We start from the raw sequence: 17,652 nt of genomic DNA on the forward strand, positions 1-17,652 counted from the left end.
CACTTCTTACTGAAATGATTTTGGATTCTTTTTCATTTTGAACTAATGTACAAAAAGTTTTGAATGCTTCAAATGCTTCATCTTTATGTTTTAAAAATAGAACCCAAGTATATCTGGAAAAATCATCAACAATAACAAAACCATATTGTTTTCCACTTAAATTGGCGGTTCTAACAGGACCAAATAGATCTATGTGAAGTAGTTCAAGAGGTCTTTTGGTTGAAATAAAATCATTTGTTTTAAAACTGCTTTTAACTTGTTTACCTCTTGTACAAGCTTCGCATATCCTATCTTTTTCAAAATCAATTTTTGGAAGTCCTCTTACAAGATCCAGTTTAGATATTTTTGAAATAGTTTTCATACTTATATGTCCAGCTCTTTTGTGCCAAATCCATTTATCTTTTTCAAAAGTCATAAAACAGGTTTCAGCTGGAATATCATCTAAGTATAAAGCATATAGGTTTTTCTTTCTAGATGCAGTAAAGAAAATCTTACCTGAGGATGTATGTTTTACTATACATATGTTAGGTTTAAAAACAACTTCAAATCCACTATCACATAATTGACTTATGCTTAATAGATTGTGTTTTAAACCTTCAACATATTGAACATCCTCAATTTTTGCAGAGTCTTTCTTACCAATAATACCTTTACCTTTAATTTGTCCTTTGTCATTATTTCCAAAGGTTACTAGACCTCCTTCCTTTTTTACGAAGGAGATGAAGCATTGTTTATCCCCAGTCATGTGTCTAGAACAGCCACTGTCCAAGTACCATGGCTTTGTTCCTGCATCTTGTGAGGATCCCTGCATTTTGAGTTAGTGGTTCCTTAGGTACCCATGAAGATGTGGGTCCTTTTTGGTTAGCTTCACAAATCTCAAGGTGTTTAATCTTGAGAAAACAGTTTACTTCTAGATGACCTAATCTTTTGCAATATGAGCATTCTTTTCTTTTTAATGAAAAAGAATGTTCTTGAGAATGTTCTGAGATAGTCTGATCTACTTTTATTTCTTGTTTTCTCTTTTTATGAAAACAAATAGATTCATGATGTCCTTGTTTCTTACAGAATGAACATTTTAATTTTTGTGGTATAAGACACTTTTCATAAATTTGATTAAAACCTAAACCAGTTTTGTCAAATTCTGCCATTTGTGAACCTACAATTTTTTGAAATGTTTTTGTTGATTTTATAAATTGTGAAAGATCATTTTTAAGTTCTTTGACTTCTCTTTTAAGAACAATATTTTCATTCCTAGAGTTTTCAGGAAGTTTGGTTTTTCCAAAGGCTTTTATTTTTTCAGTTGCTTGAAAATAAGAATCTTGTAGACTTTGAATAGTTTTCTTTTGATCATTATTCAAAGTTTGAAGCTTTTCTTTTTCTTCCTTTAAATCAGAAATTTCTTTTTGTAAAGAGTGACATTTGTTTGTTAAAAAGTTTGAATCAAATAGAAGACTATCAAATTTATTTTCTAACTCTTTGTATACTTGAGGTTGGTCAAAAAGAATTACCTCTTCGTTATCTGAATTCGCCATTAGAACCATGTTGGCTTCAGTGTCTTCATCTTTTGGTTCTTCAAGATCATCTCATGTAAACATCGATTTTGAGTAGGGAGATTTCTTCTGAGTCTTCTTGTTTAATGGACATTCATTTTTGTAATGCCCTAGTTTGTTGCATCCGAAGCAGGTTACTTGACTTTTGTCAATTTCTCCTTTTGAGTTGTCTTTCTTGTTAGGAAAGTATTTCTTTATCTGATCTCTTCTTCTCATCATTCTTTGAATCTTCTTTGTGATGAGAGCTAGTTCGTCTTCTGCTTCTCCTTGGATGTTTTCTTCTTCATTGGATTCTTTGATTCCTTCGCTTTGTGTAATGGCATCTTCTTGTTCGCTTTGAGATGCTTTGAGAGCAACCATCTTTCCTTTCCTTGATGGTTTATCATCTTGAAGTAACGTCTCATGAGCCTTTAATGATCCAATGAGATCTTCAAGGGCTAAAGAGTTTAAGTCTTTAGCTTGTGTGATTGCAGTTACCATGGGTCTCCATGTGCTTGGAAGAGATCTTAATATTTTTCTTATCCGATCATGAGTGGTATAAGTTTTTCCAAGTGATCCTAATTCATTCACAATGGATGTGAATCTGGAGTACATTTCATCAATATTCTCATCTTCGTTCATTTCAAAGATTTCAAATTTTCTTACACCGATGTCTATTCTTGTTTCTTTTACGTGACTAGTTCCTTCATGATGAATTTTTAGAGTGTCCTAAACCTTTTTTGCAGTATCACATTCATCAACTCTTTCACTTTCTTCCATGTTTAGTGCGCATGATAGAAAGAGTCGAGCTTTAGAGTTTAGGAGTATTTTTTCTTTATCTTATTTTGACCATGATGCTTCTGGTGTAATTGTTTCCACCTTTGTTGTTGCATCAGTTGTCATGGGTACATGATTCCCATTTGTGATTATTTTCCACATATCCACATCTTGGGATCTGAGGAATAGTTCCATTTTTCCTTTCCAGAAATAATAGTTCTTTCCATTGAAGAATGGTGGCCTTGTGCATGATAGACCTTCTGGTATATACTTTTCTTTTGACATTGCCTTCTTCCTGAATCTTTTCCTCCAACACTTGTTAGGTGTTTTTGTAGAGCCCGGGCTCTGATGCCAATTGAAGTAGCAATAAACGTCACAAGAAAGGGGGGGTTTGAATTGTGACCCTTTTAAAAATTATTCCTGAAAGTTAAGTTTAGATTTATATACTCAAGAATGTTCTTGGTGTACGTTAGTTCAACAAGTTTAGAGTATATTACAATTTAATCAAAACAGAATGTTCTAAAGAATGATTATAAGCAGAATGAGAAAAATGATGTTAAGTTAAAATATAAGTTTATTTTAACAAAGACCAGAATGTTTTGGAGAATGATGACAGAATGATAAAACAATATTATATGCTGATTTTAAACCTTAGTCAAATATTTAAGTAATTGTTTTATCTTGGACCAAAATGTTCTGGAGATTAATGTAAGTGTGATAAAGTGTGTGTGTGTGTGTGTGTGTGTTGTGTAACTTTAAATAAAGAGAGAGAGAAAGAAGAATAACACAGGAGAATCCTGGTTCACCAAACCCGGCTACTTCCAGTCCCCACACCTCGTGTGAGATTATCCACTATAGTTTTCTTGCCAACAGAAACTTCTGACTAGCACTATAAGATCTTGATCACACCAGATCAGTCCGTTTACACCTGTATTATCAACCTCAGCAGGCTTCTACAATTCTTTGCGCACTAGCAAAAGAAAGGTTGGAATTTTCTACCTCAAACTATTAAGCCCAATAGTCTTGAGAAGAATACAACACACTTTGTATAATGAGATTTGTGTGGATCAAATAAAATACTCAACTCATAGTTTGAGTTTTACAATAGCAAATTCAAAAGAGAAGATCCAAGTGATATAGTGAGAGAGCTTGGAATTTACTTTGTTTGCGAAGAGCTTTGTTTGTAGTGATGATTTTCACTTAGAGAGATATTAGCTTTCAAAACTCTTGCTTATAACCTTCAAAGGCCCTTGTATTTATAGGTGAGGAGTGTCTTGGTGATCAAGGGTGAAAATAGAGCTGTTGGACACGTTTTTGATAGTTGTCCAAAGACTCAATTGATTTCTCTTTTCTTCTTTAAAATAGCCAGAACGTTCTCAGAATGTTCTGTATGAACAGCCTGGCTTTTACAGCACTGTTGCTTGCTTGCGCATGAGATAACCAGCTGTTATGAGCTGTATAACTTGTTGCCCAATGCAGATGATGTCATTGTCCTTTGCTTTAGTGATGTCATGCTTTAAGCCATGTGCATTTATTCTTTAATGGGCTTCTTGGATCCAAATGGGTCGAACCTTTTTCCTAAGGCCCAAGAGACATTTATTAAATGCTATTTTGCCATGCTTTCTTGCTGTGCAGACTTGTTCACTTTTGATGTACTATTTCATTTTCATCGTATTTGCCAGAACGTTCTCAGATTGTTCTCATGAAACAAATTCTCACAAAATGAATTAGTAGATAACAAGATTAAATAAATATAATATGTTTGTAATCTATAAAACATCAAATAAGGATTTTGTCTCAACAATATCCCCAGGAAAAACTGAGGACATACCCAGCCAAAGCAAAACCTGATCAGACCAAATAGAACTGAAGTTAACACATTCCAAGAACAAATGCTTAGCAGTTTCCGGATGGCCACACCCTGATACACAAGTCGCACTATCTGATGGAAGAACACTCCTCCGCACCAAGTTGTCTTTAGTAGGTAACCTGTTACGAAGGAGACGCCACACAAACACCGATACCTTTGCAGGAAGAAATTGATGCCAAACATTATCAACATGACTGCTAACCACACGATCACCAGAGGTAGTAATAAAGCGGTTTGCGGTCCTGACTGAATAACCCTGAGTAGGATCTAAATACCATCTCCAATAATCACGAACAGTATCCTGAAAAACAATGTTATGTAATAAAAAAGAACACTCCCTCACAGTCCTCCTCCCAAGCCAGCAAACGCCTATGCCATACCCAAGCTTCACCCCCCTCCGCCCACCCAAGCCTTCTCATCTCCTCCACCGAACACTCCTTATCCACCGCCAAATCAAAAAGACGGGGAAATTTATTACGCAATGGAATGTCCCCCACCCAAGTATCATGGCAAAATAAAGTATCTTTACCATCTTCTAAGACCCGCTGAATGTTATTATCAAACCAGCTACCTATGCCCTCACCAACCCCCTCACGCACCTTAGTCAACGTCCGTCACCACGTCGAACTTTGACTACCACCCTCTTGCAACCGCCCCCTACCTCACCATATCGAGCTTTTAAAACTCGAAACCACAACCCCTCCTTATCAGTCGACAACCTCCAACACCACTTTCCCAACAAAGCTAAATTGAATGCTCCTATCCGCCTAACCCCCAACCCTCCTTCCTCCTTTGGAGTACAAATCGACTCCCAATTTATCCAAGCAATTTTTCTATTATCCTCACATCCCCCCCCCCCCCCCCAAAAAAAAAAATCTTTTAAATATAGATTCGATAGAAGAAATTATACCTGCAGGGGCTTTGAAAAAGGAAAGAAAGTAAACCTGAAGGGAGGACATGACTGACTTCAGAAGAACCAAACGGCCACCGGAAGACAGGAACTTGTTATTCCACGACGACAAGCGAGAGACAATGTGATCGACAACAGGTTTCCAAAAACTAAGTTTCCTAGAATCACCACCGATAGGAAAAACCAAATAAATAAACGGAATAGATCCCATACGATAATTCATCACCAACGCCGCCTCCGACAACCAAGAATCAGAAATATTGATACCTGTCAGCATACTCTTGTTGAAGTTTACCTTCAAACCTGATACCTCTTCAAACAACAACAACAACACCGTCCTCATGCTACAAACATTTAGCCAGCTCTTTTTTCCAATAAGAATAGTATCATCTGCGAACTGAAGGTGTGTCAATTTTATCTCCTCACCGTGACCAACGCCATACCCATGAAAGCACTGAACCTCCACCACCGTGTTCATAATCACGTTAAACCCTTCCGCGACCAAAAGAAATAAGAAAGGAGACATAGGATTGCCTTGACGAAGACCCCTCTCAATTGGAAACTCATCTGTTGGGCACCCATTAACCAACATCGACGCTGTAGCTGAACCAACACATTCTGAAATCCACTTACGCCAAGTTGTCGGAAAATTCATATTAAACATAACTGCATCTATGTTAAATTATATTGTTTTGTGTCCTCGTGAGCTTAGCTCAATTGATATGGACAATGCATAATGTATGCAAGGTCCGAAGTTCGAACCCCAGTCACCACAAAAAAAAATACTATGTTGTTTTGTTATTTTCATACATTATATATATAGGGGATGTATTAAATGAGAGGATTAGTTATTGTGAGAGATGAGAGGATTTCTTAATGACCATTAGATTAACATCAACGCATGAGCTTTAGTTAGTCTCCAATGCACCTAAAACATCATGATTTTTGACCTTCCTTCTAGACTCACGTTACTACCATGTTGAGCATCCCAATTCCCAACTCTTGAACCATCTCCACAACAACATCAGCACAACAAAAATCCAACAGGGTACCTCTCCTTTATTTTGAAGAGAGAGGGGAAATCTCTTTTAGATGGCAATCGCCGCCACTGTTTGGGTCCCAGATTTAGGATGTCGTCGCTGCCGTCTGCGCCGTTAATTTCTGGAAAAGGTACACACTTCTGGCCGATTTCATCATTGCCGTCCACCGCCGCCGCCGTCCTCTGCCGTTTCTGCATTTTCTATCGTTTACCTTCATTATCGTTTTTAAATTTAGGTTTTTTCCTTATTTTGAAATGTACTTTTCTATTGTTAGAAAATCACGTTTATGAATAAAAGATGAAGGGGAAAGGCCGATTATTCATGATGCATGTTCACAGACGATGATATTAAACAAAGGCACAAGCCTCTCTTAAGTCCAACAATGGCTGAGAAAAGAAAATTATCTCTTACAATATAAAATTGACCTAACAAAATTTGAAAAATTTAAGCAACGATGAGTGTCTCCATGCGAAATTGGGTGCTTAATTCAACATTTTAACTCCATGAATTAATTTCCGTTGTGGAAAGAAGAGATTTGTTGCAGCTGTTGAAAACTAAATCGGTGAAGACTTGAGACGTAGGTGTCTAGGAAGATGAACCGTGAGCTTGAATAAAAAAAGGGTGCAGGATAATAGAAAAAGGAGTAGCTTCAAAGGAAGTGAAAGGGGATGAAAGTCTCACAAGATTGGTCACAAATATTATGTGAAGAATTTTGTTACAACCACGTAGCTTCAAAGGAAAATATTCCCCGATCATAAAAAATATATGTTCAATGACCGCACCAAATTTTGAATACCAAAGTATCATGCATGCTTGGTTATTTATGTTGAGTATCACATGAGTCAAAAGAATGAGAATGGCCAATTAGCATATGACCATGCAAGAACAATAACCTATTGGTTACTTGTGCTTTCAAATTGAAAGTGAAAGGTATGCAACAAATAAAATGATGAATCACACAAAGTCACCACCGACTCTCAAGACTTTTTTTTTGAAGAAGCTTTTTTGAAGAAGCTAAGTTAGCCCACCAAAAGTTAGCCCATCAAATTGACATGGGAGAGAATCGAACCCGAGATCTCGAGGAGGAGCACACTCCCAGATCCCAAGCCAATACCACAGACTCTCAAGACTTTACTGTTGAGTTTTATATAATTATACTTTCATGTTCCACATACCCAAACTACACCCTCCGGTCACAAATATAAGCAAAAGTCTATGTTTTAGATTCATTCAATAAATGATGTATGTGGTCTACAATAAAGACCACATACATCATTTATTGAATGAATCTAAAACATAGACTTTTGTTTATATTTGTGACCGGAGGGTGTATTTATATAGTGACTTGATGGTTCTAAAACTCAAATGCACGAGCTAAATATTATTTTCCAACACTATAGTTGATATTTTGTAATGTTGAGCTTTTTTGACTTGTTGGACACAAAAGCTTCAATATATCACCAGTGGTCTAATTAGTTAGTGACTTTCGGTATACAATATGGTCTGACAAAATAGCATTCATAAGATTATTCGTTAGCTCTAGTGCTATTCAAGTTGGAGTTGTATGCATAAATTCTCCCTTTAAACATAAGAAAGTAAAGTCGTAGCAATAATTTATCTTTAACATCTATTCTATATTTTTTTTTTTTGAAACAGCAAAATTTATTAAGCAAGGTTAGCACAAGGTACACTAACCCGCAAAGGAGGAAAAAGAGTACAACTAGAGGGCTTTATAAGAGATGGCACCACACTACCAAATAGGGGTGGGCATCGGTTCGGGTCGGTCCGGGTTCGGGCCCAAACCCCAAAACCGAGCCAACCCACGGGTTGAGATCAACAACCCTATTACACCTGAAATTTCAATCGGGTGATTCGGGTTCGGGTAGATCGGGTTCCGGGTTGGTTCGGTTCGGATTACCGGGTCATACACACAAGGAAAAAAAATCATAAATTTTGGATTCCCTTCCAAAACCAACACAGATTCACATAAAAAAATGTATGAATTTCTTTAAAAGCTTAGATCTAAACAACTTTATCACAAATTGAACATTGAAAGAGAAGCTAGATCTAAACCATTTTATCACAAAACTCTTATATCTGAAAATAAACAAAAAAAGAAGAAGAGAGAAGATTATATATGCTGGATTTTGAATGAAGAAGAAGAGTTGGAGGTGAAATAGCTGGCTGTGAAATCGCAGAAAGAGATAAGTGATTTAAACTACAATAGTTTGTTGTTTTGGGCGTGAATCTATTAACTCAATGTTTGTTGTAGGGGTGGACAAATACGGGTCAACCCGAAATTACCCGATCAACCCGGTGTCAATTTACACATTCGGTTCGGGTTAAAACGGGTTACGGGTTGAACGGGTGAATTTTACGGGTTGATATGGGTATGTTCGGTTCGGTTCGGTTTTTATATTTGAAACCGTTGGAACCCGAACAAAACCGAGTTACCCGAATAGGATAGCTACTTTACTCTGTATTTCACTACACCGCTTAATTTTATATTTAACATTAAGTCACATCGGTGCAAGCCTCCTTTTTATTGACTTGTCAGGTTCACATGTGAGAGCTAGTGAGCTACTACACATTGAGATAATAGATTCAGCCTAACTCTACACTTAATAATTTTTTCAAAAACAATATATTATATAGAATGCTTCATTGCTTTGCTTTCTTTCTGGTGAATAATACGTACAGCAACAGCTAGCAAACAACACAACAAACATTGAGTTAATAGATTCACGCCCAAAACAACAAACTATTGTAGTTTAAATCACTTATCTCTTTCTGCGATTTCACAGCCAGCTATTTCACCTCCAACTCTTCTTCTTCATTCAAAATCCAGCATATATAATCTTCTCTCTTCTTCTTTTTTTGTTTATTTTCAGATATAAGAGTTTTGTGATAAAATGGTTTAGATCTAGCTTCTCTTTCAATGTTCAATTTGTGATAAAGTTGTTTAGATCTAAGCTTTTAAAGAAATTCATACATTTTTTTATGTGAATCTGTGTTGGTTTTGGAAGGGAATCCAAAATTTATGATTTTTTTTTCCTTGTGTGTATGACCCGGTAATCCGAACCGAACCAACCCGGAACCCGATCTACCCGAACCCGAATCACCCGATTGAAATTTCAGGTGTAATAGGGTTGTTGATCTCAACCCGTGGGTTGGCTCGGTTTTGGGGTTTGGGCCCGAACCCGGACCGACCCGAACCGATGCCCACCCCTAGTTTGTTGTGTTGTTTGCTAGCTGTTGCTGTACGTATTATTCACCAGAAAGAAAGCAAAGCAATGAAGCATTCTATATAATATATTGTTTTTGAAAAAATTATTAAGTGTAGAGTTAGGCTGAATCTATTATCTCAATGTGTAGTAGCTCACTAGCTCTCACATGTGAACCTGACAAGTCAATAAAAAGGAGGCTTGCACCGATGTGACTTAATGTTAAATATAAAATTAAGCGGTGTAGTGAAATACAGAGTAAAGTAGCTATCCTATTCGGGTAACTCGGTTTTGTTCGGGTTCCAACGGTTTCAAATATAAAAACCGAACCGAACCGAACATACCCATATCAACCCGTAAAATTCACCCGTTCAACCCGTAACCCGTTTTAACCCGAACCGAATGTGTAAATTGACACCGGGTTGATCGGGTAATTTCGGGTTGACCCGTATTTGTCCACCCCTACTACCAAATAACAACTCGATAAAAAAACCCCTATAATCCTATTACAACAACCTAACAGGACCGGAAAAAAATACAAAATACAAACAAAAGCAGCTGAAGCAGCAGCCGCAACTAAACACCCAGGCAGCCTAGACAAACACACAGACCGCACCAACAGGAACCTGCTGCAGTAGCAGCAAAACAGCACCTCAGGCCAGGCTGCTCCCAACCGCATAAACACTAATGACAGCAGTAGAACCGAAAGCCAAAGCCAGTCAATTGCCTAAACAAAAGCGAGGGTTCCAACACCACTCGTAAAATAAACATGACGAAATATCCAAGCGCGCCATACTCCACTGCCAGGACAACAATTTAACCTCATCCACCATCTCACAAACCTCAATAATCATATTATTAAAAATCCGATTGTTACGAGTCTTCCAAACCACCCAAACCACCGCATGCCAAATCAACCACACTCTTCGTCTAAGCTTTTTGTCTCTCACTTGTCTAGACCAACAAATTGCGTGAATAAATAAATTTGGGGGAGAGATAAAATTAAAGTTCAACCAATTCATCACCTCCCGCCAAACTTTATCAATCATGTTGCAATGGATGAAAAGATGAGCCGCCACTTCGTCGTGACTCCCACAAAACACGCACCTCTTGGACTCCTCAACCCCCAAAAGAGTTCTATTTGCTTGATTCACCTTTGTCGGAATCCTATCGAGGAACAAAGTCCACGAAAAAACCACCACCTTTGACGGGGCCTTACTCTTCCAAATTTCCCGGAAAATCACCTCTTCTACACAACTCAACCCTCCATCCATAGGCCTCAAATTTTGAAGCAACAAGTAACACGATTTAACGGAGAAAACTCCCTCTTTATCCGGTTTCCAATACCACCCTATCCACACCCTCCCTAAGAACCATCTCATTCAAGTGACCTTTAAGCAAAAGAAGACTCTCCTTCTCCCATTCAAACAACTCTCTCCGCCAACAAAACCTCCATCTTTCCCCCTCCACCTCCGGCAAACACACATCCGCCACCTTAACATCTTGAGAAAGCGCAAGGGAGAAAAGGCGCGGAAACACATCCCTTAACGGATCACTAGACACCCAAGCATCCTTCCAAAAAAGAGTATCATTACAATCTCCCACCTTCCTAGATACCTCCCTACCAAACCACCTCACCCCACCTACCTCCTCCAATGTCATTAAGTCTTTCCACCACCTAGAAGCATATCTCGGCCAAACCTCCCCAACCGCCATACTTCTATATCCCACGTTTGGCCCATATTTATCTTGAATCACTTCCTTCCACAATAAAGGTTGATCTTCAATTAGCCACCATCTCCACTTAGTTAAAAGACTAATATTTACCAATTTAATATCTCTCACGCCAAGCCCCCCCACCTCCCGGGAGACAAACCTTCCTCCAAACTTACCCAACAAACCTTCCTTCTCCCCCCAACACCCCCCAAAAGAAATTTTCTTTGGATAGCCTCCACCTTTTTAATCACTTTCACCGGCATCTTCAAAAAAGAGAGATAAAAGATTGGCACCGAATTAAGCACCGAATTTAAGAGAACTATGCGCCCTCCTAAACTTATATACTTATTTCCCCAAGAATTAAGTTTAGCACTAATGCGCTCCAACACTGGTTCCCAAGTAGACATTTTCCTCGCCCTAGCTCCCATGGGTAGCTCCAAATACATAAACGGGATAGAAGCTACACTACAATTAAGAAAAATAGAGGCCATACCCAAAAACTCCGGCGAAACATCAACTCCCATAAGACAACTTTTGTGAAAGTTCCCTTCAAACCGGACACCAATTCAAAACCCCTTAATAACGCCTTAAGGGTCCATGTATTCTATTTTTATTGTAGAAATTTCATGTAGCTGTCATAATTTTACTTGGAACTCATTTTAAAAAATAGTGACACCTACGTGAATTTTACCAAATAGAATAGTGTCAAAGAGACAATTGCTAGTTATTGAAGTCTGTAATAAAAATGAATTCAAGTTTTTGCTCTGTAGCTAAAACCAAATAAACGTGGAATATATAAAAACAAAATGCCACCCCTAACCTCCTTCATTCCATTAAAACCAAATTTTACACCAATACATATAAGAAGGGCAGCAAACCAAACAAGTCATTATTTAGTAAAGTTTACAACTCAAAATGTTGATTGTGTGTGGATTGGAAGAACCACCTCCTCGTATTGCTGCCGTCTCGGCTTTCGATTTGATGTCAGGCGTAGCTTAATAAAAGCTCTCTTTCACGTTAAAAAAAATTACACCAATTTCATGCTAAACACGTATGCAATTGTGATTTTTTTTTCCTTCACGTCATTTGTTTGTAGTATATACCAATACGTTGATAGAATAATGAAGTGCATTAAATTAATACACAAGATATGGCCATGACTCCTTCACATGCATAGGCGCAACAGATGATCCATTTGAAAATGTGCAATTTTGATCTAACTTACTTTGACCGTATTTTTCTACTAATATACAAAGATAAATAATATCATATAAGATGTCGTTAGATTCGTCTCAATGAGTATTTTCAAAATATCACTTTTATAATTTTTTCTAATATATTATTCAAAATATTTAAGCTCAAAGTTATGCATTGACTTACGTAATAAGGTCAACTGTATCAAGTATTATTAGACGGAGGGAGTAGCTTATAGGACTTGATCATTGATGTGACTATGATCTTTTCTTTCATCTATGATATTCAATTTTGTTCGTTGATGAAATATATTTTTATGTTGTTTCATAACAAAGAATCTTTCATCATAATAAATCAAGAGAAAAACATAGTTACAAGAAGAAATATATTGAGACTTTACTAACATCTGAGTTGAGGCCACTCAGATAAGCATATAATGTTAATCTTTAGCTCTCTCGATTATTGGTGTTTCTCATCGGGATTTGTCTTCTACTGGACATGAGAATATTATAAAGGATATGAATCATCAATGAAATTTTACAGTTAACTTTATATATATATATATATATATATATATATGGGATTTGCTAGAACACACCCACTAGTTTTTATGTGAGAGTGTTTTAGCAAAGCTACACCTTAGGGTGTATTTAACCACTTTTTAGTTATTCACTTGCTAAAATACTCCTTCTAAAAAGTAAGTGGGTGTATCTTAGCAAACCCCTATAGGATTTGCTAGAACACACCCATTTGTTTTTGTTAGAAGGTGTGTTATAGCAACATACACCTTAAGGTGTATTTATTAACTTTTTAGTTATAACTTGCTAAAACACTCCCACATAAAAACTAGTGGGTGTGTTCTATATATATATATATATATATATATATATATATATATATATATATATATATATATATATATATATATATATATATATATATATATAGGGTTCTGATAGAAGACACCTTTTATGAAGGTGTCTTTTATCAAGTTACTCTATGAGCATTTGCGAAAAGACACCAACTTACTTTTATGAAGGTGTCTTTTAGCAAAGTTATAACTAAAAAGAGAAAATCACACCTTAAGGTGTGACTTGTTAAAAGACACCACCAAAGGGTGGCTTATAACAAAACCTATATATATATATATATATATATATATATATATATATATATACTGTCATACCCCAATTTTTGACCTAAGGTCCCACTGACACATGTCCTCTGACCCGGAATATTCTCTGTCTTTTCAGTGAAAATTTTGGCAGAAAGGTATTTTAAAATACCTCATTTTTGTTCCGATTCGGGCCCTTTTCTCACTTTATTTTTATTATTAGTTTTTTTATTATTTCCATCTTTTATTTAATTTTATAATTTTTATTTTTATTTTGAATTTTTATTTTATCTTTTAATTAGTCATTTTTCATATTTTATTTTAGGCACTTTTATTTTATTGTCCAAGTAATAAAAACCAAAGTGTCAATTAGTCCAAAATTAAGTGTCCAGGGGTCCAAAATATTTTTTCCTCCAAGTCATGCCATAATCAGTGCAGAGTCAAAACTTTCTTCCCATTTTTCATCAGGAACGCGTTTCATCATCAATACCTCTTCTCACTTTTTTTTTTATTTATTAGTCTTATTTTTTTTAAACTTTTAGTTTTTATTTTTATCTTTCATTTTTATTCAGTCTTGTTTTTTATATTTTTTTTTATTTTCCATTTTACCATTTTATTTTTATTTTTTTCGTTTAATTACTTCTTTAGGTTTTTATTAACTTTTTTAATGAGTCCAAAAATTGTCAAAAAATATAGTGTCAAGGTCCAATTTTTTTTTTTCTTACTTTCTCAAGTGTGCCACCAATCATGCCATTTTTACATGTCAACTCTCCCATTTGAAAATTCTTTCAAATCACATTCCAAAACCATCAATCTCATTCAAATCCCCATCAAAGTGCATTAAACCAATTTTCCATTTTTCATCAACCTTAGAACCTATAAATAGAGCTCTCATCCTTCACAATTTCACACACCAAAAGTTCTCTTGAGTTGTCAAAGAACTTTTCTCTCTTCTCCCTCATTTAGCTTGTGTTGACGAGCTATTCTTTTCTTCTCTCTCTTTTTTCTGTCCCTTCGGAATAAGTCCCTTCGGAATTTTGTCCCTTCGGTAATTTTTGTCCCTTCGGTTGTCCCTTTCTTTTATTTTCTTGCATTTTATTTCTTTTTAGCATTTTATTTTATTTCTATTTAGCATTTTAATTATTGTCATTTATTTTCCTGCAATTAGAATGTATTTAGGTCCAATGTAAATATAAATAAGAAAAGTGTGTGTGTGTGTGTGTGTCTTTTATTTCTTTATCGCTTTATATATATAAAAAAATACAAAAAAATTAGATTAGGGATTTTGTGGTGACCCAACGTCACTACAAAATCCACGCGCTTTTAATTTTATTGCTCCGTTAGTTTAATTTTCATATATTATTCCAAAACAACAAAAACATTCAAAAAATCAAAATCACAAAAATATTTTCATAATAAACCTTGATTTTCAATCAAGTGATCGTCCTTTTTATTTTCTTTCTTAATCAAATATCAAATCAACTTTAATCATACTTTGAGTATATTTTTCTTTCAATATAAAAAATACAAACCAATTCTCATTTGCCATTTGGCTTTTCATTTTAAAACCTTTTCAAAAATTAAGTAAAAAACACACAACAAATCAAACATCAATTTCAACCCCGAACTACGAGGTTTTGATCCCTCACGGGTACGTAGGCAGAGGACACTCGTCCTACCAAATCAATAAAATGTAGATAATTAGGTCTTCCTTTTTTAATCATTTCAAAATTCCATTTTTTAAAAAAGCAAGCAAGTTTAAAGCACAAAACGTTAAATAAAACCAAAAGGTTCTCGTAGAGTACTACGAATATTTAGGGTGCTAATACCTTCCCTAAATATAACCAACCCCCGGACCCCCCAATTTAAATAAATTTTTTCAAAGTCGTGAAATAAAAAGTGAGTCAAAAGCTAAACAAATAGCCTTGATCTCCAAAAAATGACGCGACAGAAATGGCGACTTCACTGGGGACTCCTAAGAGGGTTAAGCCTAACTTGGTTTTGTTTAAAATATTGTGCTTTAAACTTGCTTAAAAAATCCAAAAAAAAAAAATCCAAAAATAAAAGATGGAAATTACGTGTATATTTGTTCTTCCTTCTTCTTTTTCCTTTCTTCAAACGTGAGTGGTGAGATAAGTCCTACACCCGGACTCGAGGGAACATTAATATAGGATGGTGATATAATCAAAGTGCTATTCCAAGAGTAATCTTGAGTGTTAGTACATGTGATAATCCCGCTCAATGGAGGTTCTTGGAAGCAATACTATGTTGACATGAGTAATCGTGTTTGGCACTATTATTTTCAAGTAACCGTCGAAGTTGAGGACCTTTAGTTACCTTTAACCCATCTTGGCCTTTTAGGACGTAGTGCGGTGGCTGATCAAGAGTAATCTTGAATTAGTTGATACGCGATACTACACCCAAACGAGACTTTCCTACAAATGTCATTGGATCAAGAGTAATCTTGTAACCTGATAATGTTTGGAAGTGGTTGCAGACTTTGGGAACTCGGTAGAACCCTTATTATGAGTACAAATGAAACCATAGTCCTTACCAAATGGTGTTGTTGCCCTTGACTCCAACATTATGGACTTAAACCTCACCATGTTTTCACCATTTGCGTTGCATAATCATGCATACATTCATTCATTCGTAAATACTTTTTTCCATCAAAAATTGAAGGATTTAGATAAGTCGTCTTGTAAACATCATAGATGAATGTACCTTGTAAGAATGGACACCAAGAAATATAATTTCAAAAAAATCTTAACTAAGCTTTACCTTTTGTTAAGAACTTCTTCCTTGGTTTCGTTCTTACCTTTTGAAAAATAAACCAATTGCAATATTTTTACAATTTTCAAATGAAATCATGTTCATCTACAATGTTTCCAATTAACTTTGATGAGTCCTTCAAAAAAAAATTGTCCATTTTTGCATAAGCATCATGCATCATTTGCATTTCATAGTCTCAATTCCGAGTCTCACAAATTTTTCTTTTCCACAAAAGGTCAATCCATCTCAAAAGAGTCATGGCGTCCTCGTCTGAAACCAACTCGCATTTACAACACTCTGGAAATCATAAAGAGAAGATGGATTTTCTCGAGCAAGAAAATCAAGTGCTCCGTGAAGAAGTGGCAGCCATGCAGACTAAGATGGACGAAATGACTGAATTGACGAAGACACTGACGGCTGCTCAAGCACAAACACCTCCACCTCTTGTAACAACTCCTCCAGTCGCCATGACATACTCAGAACCTGTGATCCATACTACTCCTCAAGATGAAGAACCCATCTTCCATTCAGGGAGTGTGGGGGCATATGATAGATTGGATGGGCTACAAGAGAAGTATGATGAAATTCAGCAAGATGTGAGAGCCCTCCATGGGAAGAAAGTGTTTGGGAAGACTGCTTACGATCTCTGTTTAGTGCCGAACGTCCAGATACCCCACAAGTTCAAGGTCCCAGACTTCAAGAAGTATAAAGGGAACTCCTGTCCTGAGGAACATCTAACAATGTATGTGAGAAGGATGTCTGTCTATGCCAAGGATGATCCAGTCCTTATTTATTTCTTTCAAGAGAGTTTGGCTAGTCCTGCCTCAAAATGGTACATGAATCTAGACAAAACAAAGATCCAAACTTTCCATGATCTGTGTGATGCTTTTGTGGAACAATACAGTTACAATGTGGATATGGCCCCAGACCGAAGCGATCTTCAGGCTATGACTCAGGGAGACAAAGAAACATTCAAGCAATATGCTCAGCGGTGGAGAAATATCGCTGCCCAAGTCAGCCCACGTGTTGAAGGGAAGGAGATGACCAAACTTTTCTTAAAGACTCTCAATCAATTCTATTACGTGAATATGGTTGGAAGTACGCCCAAGGACTTTGCTGAGATGGTTGCTATAGGTGTACAGTTGGAAGAAGGAGTCTGAGAAGGACGATTGATCAAAGAAAGTGTTCCCGCTAGTTGTTCAAAAAAGAAAGAGCAGGAGGTTAGTATGGTGAAAGAACACCCTCGGCCACAATATCCTCAGCAACAGTATCAGCAACATCAGCCTCGACAACAGGCCTCAAGGGCACAATTTGCCCCGATTCCCATGAAATATGCGGTTTTGCTTCCACAGTTGCTCGAAAAGAATCTAGTCCAGACCAAGTCGCCTCCTCCGGTGCCAGCAAGATTGCCAGCATTGTATAGACCTGACCTTTTCTGTAACTTCCATCAAGGGGCACCTGGCCATGATATTGAACATTGTAATGCACTGAAGAAAGAAGTCCAGA

General features: G+C 36.4%; 1 protein-coding gene across 1 annotated transcript; it reads left to right on the top strand.

Moving 5' to 3' along the window:
* The first annotated feature begins 16,403 nt into the window (after window positions 1-16,403).
* Window positions 16,404-17,306, top strand: LOC146929810 (uncharacterized). The gene has a single exon (XM_085707410.1). The coding sequence runs from the start codon at window positions 16,404-16,406 to the stop codon at window positions 17,304-17,306; it is 903 nt and encodes a 300-aa protein (XP_085563536.1).
* The last annotated feature ends 346 nt before the right edge of the window (window positions 17,307-17,652 follow it).

The sequence above is a fragment of the Medicago sativa genome, chromosome 4 (assembly GCF_051527215.1).
Source record: "Medicago sativa cultivar Bolivia chromosome 4, Bolivia_mono, whole genome shotgun sequence".
Classification (NCBI taxonomy): domain Eukaryota; kingdom Viridiplantae; phylum Streptophyta; class Magnoliopsida; order Fabales; family Fabaceae; genus Medicago; species Medicago sativa.